Here is a 9,720-nt window from a genome sequence, read left to right as displayed (position 1 = left end):
ACACCCCTATTTGTTTTCCTGTAGGTAATCGATGGCAGACTCAGGGTTACAGCTAATGTGATTTATGTGTCCTATTTCCGCTGTTATGCTTCATGTACACATTGTCTTTGGTGATGTAAATTCCCCTGTCTTTTCACAACTTGCTGATACGATGTTGCATCAAAGCAATTAATCCACGTCTGTGTCCAAAGCCCTCGTTCTCTTTTCACCAACACCAGCAAATCATGACACGTTGCACATTGAGAGGCTGAAGCTTGATTCTTTGATTAACATTCTCTCTGTCTAACAACAACAAAAGTAAGGGACAAAAATAGAACAATTTCACCTACATTTTGACAAATCTCAAGGAAACTTTTTCTCTTTGGATTTCATGTGACATACACCAGAGTGAAATTAATCAAGCTTTACTCTTGACTCTTAAGTAAATCATCTGCAGTCTAAACACAAAGGAAATCAAATCAGCCTATTCATTCAATGATGCATACCCTCGTAATTATGCCACAACCTGCAGCACTTAGGTGCACACTAATATCTCATCTCAGGCTCGCTCTGGGGGAACATCAATAAAATAAATATAGATTGCCTTTGAAAAGTGTGTACTGCGTTTGGAAGTTGCACAAGGAATGTCATGTTATCAAATAGGCTCTGATAAAAGCCTTGTAGACCTCTGATTTCTTCCAACAAAACACAAGTCTGTTGACAGTAAAGAAGAAAATAGGAAAAATATTTGTTCAGAGAGATGCGATAAACAGTGCACATAGAGGGGGAAATGAAGAATAGACTACTGATTGAACCACCAATTGCAATCAGCAAAAAGGAGAGGCTGCACTTGGGAGCCCAATTTTGTAACTACAATTGTAAAATGTATTTTGTTTTTACTGCTGTTGCAATGTTTCGAAAACATATTTTATGCATTATTTTACACTGAGTTCAAGGTGCGGCTTGCAGTGGTGAATTCCTCCCATGATATCTTTTCTGACAAGAAGAGAAAACATGTTTCTCAAGCTGCTGCACTTGGTTGTCAAGGGAACATTTGTGAAAATGGAGTGTGTTATGCTGTGAAAAAGCATGCTCAAATATTTGCATAAATCCAAATACCCCATTTAAATGTGAAGAGATCGAATTGGGCATTTGATTTTTCCAAAGAGGACCATGTTCATAACAACTCTAAAAGCTGGGAAGGTAAAAGCCTCAGAGAAGTCTGTCCTGGCTCTCAGTCCTCGGATTGATTTTTGTAGATGCTTTACGTTTTTGAGGACACAGCTGTTGTTTTATCTTCTGCTATTTGTTATATATTAGCCCTCCTGGAGCTGAGCATTGAAAATGCAGTGTCCCCCTCCAGGATCCAAGGACAGGAGGCTGAGCAGAGCTCAGAGAGATGAAGGAGAGAGGGAAGAGGAGGACCAGCAACACACCTTGTGTGCTTTTGTCGGCTAAAATGTCATGAATCATAACATAAGGCCTTGTATTGCGTTAACAGTATAATTACATTAATTAGGATGGACAGCATCAGCTGAATGTAAAAAGACGAGAACCTGTGCAGATATCAGTCACAATCTTAACCTACACCCGTGAGAGACGATGCAATTTCCTCTGTACTCATGAATTATAAACACAGAGTGAAGGAAGAAAAAAAGAGGGAACACTGAGCGTACAGTACAGTATATAAATTAAGATATTCAGGAGATATGATTCAATGAACAAACCAGGATAAATGCCCTCGTTAATGAAGAGGTTAACACAATCTCAGACGCCACTGTATATCAGATAAGGCATGTAAATGTAGATATAAATTATAGATTACTAGATGAGATGTAGGAGGAATCACCAAGTGGGTTATAGAGATGCTGTATCAATCTCCTATACTGACTTTATGGGAGTGAATCTATTAAGACCAAAGGGACGTTCCCCACAGAGAAGCAATCCTCTCATTTGTATTACTAATTCAGGCGCTTAACTGACACTGTCAACCAGAGTGACTTTGTGCAAATGAGCAAGCAGGTAGAATTTCAGTATCTGGCTCAAGGACACGTGGCTGTTAATGAAGAACAGACCTGTGACCTTTCATTGCACAACGATTTTTCTAACGACCTGGCCACCGCCTCTAACGATATGTTAGAGTGTTTCAGTAACAATTTAGTTCCAGCGGTATTAAATTGAAGCCTGCCATGTGTTTTGTAACAACTGTCAAAATGTAATAAAAATACTGTAGTGGAAGGAACACCAACTTTGCAATTTGCAAAGGAGGATGGTATCCATCACAGCACTTTTCATGGCTTAATGATGGTCGATAAATCCAGAGGAAATAGTCAATAAGAAAAGCAGCTTGGTGAAACGCAAACCACTAATTCACTTGACTTCACTTCTAAGACATGCAGCCACTATATGCTTCCATGATAAAGGTGTGATAGAAGTCATAAACAGCCATGATGGCAGCTGTCAGCGGAACCACAGCTGGTAAATCTGTAGCCATATCATTCAGGACTAGAAAAATCTGCACAATTATTTGCAATTCTGTTCAGTTGCCATTGCACACTTGAATGAAAAGTGGAGCCACACTGCATAGAAAACCAACATTTTTGGCTCTTCAATAACTGCAATTCATGAAGTGAATGAGTTTCATACAGTAGCAATGAAAGCAGTTTGGTTCCTCTGAGGAAGGATTATCACTCATTAGCCCAGCTGGATAAACAGAGCTAGTGGTGGTTAGCATGACAGAGCAAACACACCACCTTTTCAAAATTTTGCACATGCATTATCTCTTAGCTTAGGTATTATTACATCTCAGAGGATAAAAATGCCCCCTTTGCATTTAGATCCACCCTCCCATCATGTCACTCCTCATCTAACCCCCCCCCCCCTCTTTTTCTCATCCCCTCTCCCCACATCTGTAGCCTACTTCCCCATCTTCCCTTACCCCTCATCTCTTTTGGTCTCTGGCCCCATCTCAGTCTCTTGATTCACTGCTCTGTCAGTAGATCAATAGAAAGGCTCTCTGTCAGTAGGAGCCACTACTGCGCCTCACCCCGACTCCCCCTTCCTCCCTTTTCCCCCTCTGTGCCTCCCTAGACTGCAGACACACAGCATTCCATACTGGAGAGCATCTCCTCTCCTATGCTCCCCCCTTTTCCCTCCTGTCTGGATCACTTTTCATTCTTGCACCTCGAACCTGATGGAAAGAAGAAAATGTGCTGCACCTTAATGAGCTACTCAAAGAAGGAGGAAACCGGGGCTTTTTTCTGGGAGGCAAAAAAGAAACAACCTGAGAAAACAGGATATCAGCACAAGACATAATGTGTAAAGAAGAGAGGGAGAGGAAAAAATAACAGGGTGAGGGAGAGAAGTTGTGCATTCAGCTAAGCTGCAAAAGCCTTGGCTCGTCTTCCCTCCCCCCCTCCCAGCCTTTCTCCACCCCCTGGAAAAGTGTACTGTTTCTCTCTCACTATCTCTCTCTCTCTCTCTCTCCCTCTCCCTATCTCTTTTCTCTCTCCCCCTCTCTGCAGCTGTGGTCTGCCGAGTGTCACCTCCACACAGCAAGTGCCTTTACTTGAGCAGAAGAGGAAGAAGGGAGAGGAGGGTAGCTGCGAGCAAGAGAGAAAAATTTCCCAGGAGTGTGTCTGAACACACCAGAGGGGCATCTCTCTGACTTTGCGGAGAGGGCTGAGAAGTGCACAGAGACGAGGAGAGGCAGACGTTGGTGGAGAATCACAGCGCTGGTGGTGCTGGCAGAGCACGCTGAGACGAGACAGGGGAATCCACTGGTGCTGTTGATCCTAGTGTCCCTGGAAAAAGCTGTTTTGAACAGGAGACAGAAAACGGTGCAGCAGCCAGGATCTCACCAGGGTGGCAGCATTTTACAGCGACAACGAAGCGTGGAGACAGCTTAAACCTGTGCGCACACACACAGAGAAACACACGGGAAAACACACATGGACACAGCTCAGAGGGGGGAGGACAATCAGACACATGCTGCATTTAAAAGATCCACAACAACACTGCTTTTTAAACTTAGAGACTGAAAAACAGGAGAGCAGATACAAAATATTTCCCTTTCTCGTCCATGGATGGTGGATGATGGAGAGGAAAACTTCTGGAGAGGAAAATCTCTTTTAAGCAGGACTCACTGCAGAGGTTTTTCCACTAACTTTAATTTGGAGTTTGGGGCTTAAACCCTCTATGTAAGCACCACATGAAATAATCTCTATTCTTAGTTGCAGAAATTGAGAGCAGTCTTTCTGGCCACTTAGATGCCTCTTCCTTATTCAGTCTGAGCTGTAAGTGGATTATGATGCTAATATTTTGGGATTTCTCTTTCGCTTGATAAAAAAAGAAAGAATAGAAGAAAAAAAATCAGTCCATGACCGGTGGATATATATCTGTCAGAGAAGGAGAGGATCTCGTGCGTTTTCTTCTCTCTTCTCCTGTGGATTACAGATGGGCTTTGTGATCTCCCAGTGCAGTCTGATGGATGATCGCTCACTGTCAATCATTAGGATCAAGTACAAAAAGTGAGTATTCACCTGGATTTTTAGCTCTGAGGCTTAAGCTCAAATGAAAACAAGGGTGTCGAGTAATGAGAATACATTGCAGCAGCTTTTTTCTCAGGTGATAGAAACTGTAACTCGTTGGTTAAACTCTTGGGTTGTTGAAGGACTATCACGGTATGAAGAGCAGACACATGCTCAGATTTCCTCATTCTAATACAATTCAACCTGTATGTTTACAAACCTCTTGTCATTGAACAAGATTTACTAAATGAGGGGTACTGTCTACCCGGCAGGTGGCTTGAGCACAAGTGGAGATTGAAGTGATCCGTGTGAATCCTATTAATGCATCCTGGACTGTGGCCAAGGCAGAAGCAATGGAGGGAAACACCACTGTCTAGCACCAATATCTGATCTCCCTCCCCACTGGACAAACTGAGAACCTCTCCACTCCCTCTTCAACAACACTCCTCCTCCTCTCCCCCAGGCAAGGATGGTACCCCCACCTCCCACCAACAAGCCCCATGTGTGCCTGTCCACCATTCTGATAATGAGCAGCATGGCACTGATTGATGCCTACCTGGTGGAGCAGAACCATGGACCACGTAAGATTGGCATCTGCATTATGGTGATGGTGGGAGACATCTGCTTCCTAATAGTCTTGCGTTACGTAGCCGTGTGGGTTGGTGCTGAGGTTCGCACAGCTAAGCGAGGCTATGCCATGATCCTGTGGTTCCTTTACATCTTTGTGCTAGAGATCAAGGTCTACTTTGTGTATCAAAACTACAAAGCAGACAGAAAGAGCTTGGACGCTCTTGCAAGGAAAGCGCTAACGTTGCTGCTGTCCATCTGCATCCCAGTGCTGTTTGTGGTACTGGTTGCTATTGACCATATGGAGTACGTACGGGCCTTTAAGAAGCGCGAGGAGATCCGCAACCGTCTTTTCTGGGTGGTGGTGGACTTGCTGGACATCCTGGACATACAAGCCAACCTGTGGGAGCCTCAAAAGAAGGGGCTCCCTCTGTGGGCCGAGGGCTTAATGTTCTTCTACTGCTACATCCTCCTGCTTGTGCTGCCCTGTGTGTCCTTGAGCGAGATCAGCATGCAAGGCATCAATATTGTGCCACACAAGATGCTCCTGTACCCCATCCTCAGCCTGGTGACCATTAACATCATCACGCTCTTCATCCGTGGGGGGAACATGATTCTGTACAGGGACGCAAGGGTATCGGGGATCTTGATAGGAAAGAACATCCTGGCCATCATCCTAAAGACCTGCAGCTTTGTGCAGTATAGGAGACAGTTGCAGAATGCTCCCCCTGCCTTTGGGGTTGAGCTGCAGAAAAACTTGGCTCGTCCTGCCCCCACTCCACCTCAAGCTGTCATGCAGGACCAGACGCCCCTTCCTGAGGTGACGACATGTGAACACACATGACAGATTGTTAAGGTGGATCCTGGAAATGAAGAAAAATGACCCTCAGGACGCTGGCAGGGCACAATGCTCAACACTTTTTAAGGCATGTGAACACTCATGTAACCATGGAGATCACGGTCTCCACCGATGCTTAATGGCACACAGAACACTGCAGATGTTTGGCAAGGATAGAGCAGCGCTATATCCAAAGTTGTCATGGTGCAAAAGTATAGTATCACTTGTGACTTTCTTAAAGCTTTTCTTTAAAGGAATTCAGTTAACTGTGTATTTTTTCTAATTGTATAAAAGAAAAAAAGCAACTATTGCAAAATTAGATGATATATTTTTTGAATTGTGTGTGTTACATTCTAATCTTAAACCTAAGGGTACGTGTGCTGTGGTGTGCATTCCTGTTGCTCGAATGTTCTTAGAAATTGAGGGCTTTCACATGACAAAGTCAGAGGGAGCAATCAATCGACGTAATGAGAATGAAAATAATAGCTACATCTCTTGAAAGAAGTGTGTTTTTATATGTGATTCTTTGATAAAGTATTGTGTACAAGATCAAGGCTTTGCTGCTTTTTCACTGGCTTTTAAGGGTCTTCCCATCAAAATCTTTATTTTTGAGTTATTTGACCAATTAAGAATGTTTCATGTTTTAATTACATTTCAAATGTTATTTAATTAACCTGGGTTCAAATGAAAATAGACAAAAAACATTTATTTCACCATGGCTGAATTCACAATTAGACGGTACCTAATTCCTGAAATGGTGTCATTTATCTTAAGATTGTTACATTCCAAGCTGCAGTTTTGTGAGTTAGGAGAGGAAGATTTGAAATACAGTACATTTTCTGTGCAGTTGTGTACGGTTTGATCACTAAAGAGGGTGCTTATGGTGCTGTAGCCATAGGAGAGAATACACAGCTGAGGGGCAACACTGCAGATGGATAAATGATTCCCAAAATAGGAAACCTGCCTAAAATCCTCCTCAGTGAGTGCTTCTACTTAATGGCAGATTTTTGTATGCCTGTCATTTTGTTCTTTACACAAAAGAATGAAATGGATACTTTGGTCCAGTGCTGTGAATCCAAAAACAGCCAAGAAAAGCATCATGTCTCCTTCAGCCCCAAACAGCTGCTTAGACCACTACCAGTTAAGTCAAAGTCATCATCTTTTCAGTGACACTTTTAGTACTTTCTTCAAAATAAATAAATAAATAAACACATACAACAGAAACATCACTATGAAAAACATTTTCTCTAAGAGTTATATTGGGTGGGCAATGGCAAATACAGCCAGAGATGCAAATTTTAACAGTAAGGTCAGTTGGTGTATAAACATGATGCAGTGCAAAACAAGGGAACAATAAGTGACAGATGTACCAATTCTCCCAAAAGCTCCAAAAGCTCCTTTCTCTTTCCTTTGCATAATTTCTCTCTCGCACACACACATGACACTGCTTGTGTAACTTAGAGCACATTAACCATCCATGTCTGTTAAAACCTCGAGTGCAGAAGCTGCTTCAACATTGTCATCTGTGTGAGGCACATCTAAGGTGGTACCAGTGGTACCAGACTATCACATTAAGACTGCCGCAGCCAGCATCATTTGTCATCGTAGTTGGCTACTAAAGTTACAACATCAGCAATTTAGACTTTATAATATACTGTTGGAATTTATTGTTTTTACAGCCATGCAAGCAAAACATTTATTCTTTGGAGTTCTACTGAGTGTGCTGAATTATACATTTAGTGATGTTTTAGCCATAATGGGCTGCAGTGCAGCTCTGATTGTATTAGTGACAATGTACAAGTTCTGACATAACACAGATTTCAAACAATACTGTCAGAGATCTTGAGGTTAGTCACTGGTTAATTTCAGAGACTTTCAGGCATGGGTCATTCTCTTTTAGTGAAATCTTTGTTTCTTTTAAAAAAACAAAGACCTTTTTATAGATTATAATTCATTGTTTGTATTTGTTAGAGTTACACTAAACAGGAGCTTTAACGTGAAACTGCAGAACATGATGAGCACATACATGTAATGCAAGTCAATGTTCCCTGTGTAAAACAGGCTCACAGGCACATTGTTAAACAGGCGTCAGTGAAACTATACATTTGTATTTAAAGCATTTTCTGGAGAATAGGGGGTTTGCGACGTGTGTGGCCAGACGATGCACTACAGTCACACACCAAAAACAGATGGCTGCAACATTGATGAGCTCATTTTGGCTCAGTTCAATTCAGCCTTAAGAGTCGACACATTATGTTGATTCTTCGGTCTCCTGAATCAAACATAAGCATCATTTTATGATGAGGCTCTGCACTGTTTCCACTACTGTCCTATTTTTATACGTTTATATTCGGCAATGACCTGTGTTCATCAACATTTGTTTAATCTGCTTTTAGCATTCTGTGTATCGTTAGTGTAATATGACTAGTGGTCATATAAGTATATTTTTCTGGTGTAAAATTGTTTTAAGAACAAAAAACATAATCTTCTCCTCTGGAGGCCACAAGTGTGCCTTTGGACAATCTCTCAATGCAATCTCACACCACCCTCCCACTCCACCGCACATCACCCTTCTCGCACTGCCAGACCCTGAATGAATGTTGCATTCATCCAGATGACCATGTTTTTTTGCTTTGCACTCTCGAACGTTAATAAACTAGGAAGGCTGTTGGATGCACCTCCACACTTACCACATTAACACTGACAAAGCAGCCTGTGCCAAGCAAGCAAGACAAACGGCTGCAGTAAATTCACGCCTCGACCTTCGGCAGTCTTGGATGGCAACACGGCCGAGAGACAGATGTATTTTTCATCGAAGGCATGTTAAAGCACTAGGAGAACAAACCAGTACAGAAAATTAATGCTCATTAAGTATTGATTATCATGCTAAAAGGTAACTGATATTAGATTTAAAAAGACTACTTTCTAAAAAGAAATAACAGGGTATTTTTTTATAGATGGAGCAGAGGAAAACATGATGCTGCTGCACTGTGTATAATGGATCTCTTTAATCCTGTAACTTAAAGCCCGATGCAATTTCAATTCACATAATAATGAATGCTTTAATTTAAAATTTAGATTCTGTGCACACAATCAAAGCAAAGAAAGATCGAAAAGTGCTGAGTTTGAGACTCAACAGAGTTGGGCATATTGTGGAATCAGCTAATAGTTTGTATCATTAACATGACATAAATATCTAAGTTTTATATTTTCAATTTAAGATTATTCATCAGAACCTATAAACATTTGTTGTTCTAACTTTAGTGAGGTGGGAAAATTAATTATGTTAAGCTTTAGCAGCAGAATGCCCACTTTGAAATGTATGAGACTTATGTAAAACTCTTCTTTGTTGTTTGAAACATGATCGAAACGTTCTCTGTGTTTTTAGTGCATATTAAATTGTTTCCAAACTGCTCCATGATAATGTTTGTGCTGAATTTGGTACATACTGCCAGAATCTTGGAAATTAACAAAGTTAGTGAGAGCAGCCCCAGATGTCGTCTTTGTACTGATTTTGGTACAACATGGCTCCAACAGCTGCAGCTGTTAGCGCTTTATTTTAAATAAAAAATGGACTCATTAATCTAAAAAATGTCTAACAAAAGGAAGTTTGCCAGTTTTGAGCAATGACTACTAATGTTAATTTTGTGAGATTTTCATGCAATTTTCTCATAGATTCAACACATTCAGGGCATGATTGCAATAAACACCCAATATCTATGCAGATTTCTAGTAAGGTGCACAGCTCTGATCAACATACTTGAACATTTAACATCTTTGAACAATTTTGCTGAAAGGATGTAATTA

General features: G+C 41.4%; 1 protein-coding gene across 1 annotated transcript; it reads left to right on the top strand.

Moving 5' to 3' along the window:
* Positions 1 to 3,296: 3,296 nt before the first annotated feature.
* LOC137138967 (transmembrane protein 121) lies at positions 3,297 to 9,331 on the top strand. Its single transcript, XM_067525574.1, has 2 exons — positions 3,297 to 4,508; positions 4,781 to 9,331. The coding sequence occupies exon 2, from the start codon at positions 4,978 to 4,980 to the stop codon at positions 5,917 to 5,919; it is 942 nt and encodes a 313-aa protein (XP_067381675.1). The 5' UTR covers positions 3,297 to 4,508; positions 4,781 to 4,977; the 3' UTR covers positions 5,920 to 9,331.
* The last annotated feature ends 389 nt before the right edge of the window (positions 9,332 to 9,720 follow it).

This window comes from Channa argus, chromosome 1 (assembly GCF_033026475.1).
Source record: "Channa argus isolate prfri chromosome 1, Channa argus male v1.0, whole genome shotgun sequence".
Lineage (NCBI taxonomy): Eukaryota > Metazoa > Chordata > Actinopteri > Anabantiformes > Channidae > Channa > Channa argus.
The sequence above is the reverse complement of the archived record's forward strand: the minus strand, read 5'-3'. Positions and strand labels throughout refer to the sequence as shown.

Coding starts and splice junctions, on each gene's coding strand:
- LOC137138967 (XM_067525574.1), top strand. CDS start 4,978: ATGGTACCCCCACCTCCCACCAACAAGCCCCATGTGTGCCTGTCCACC.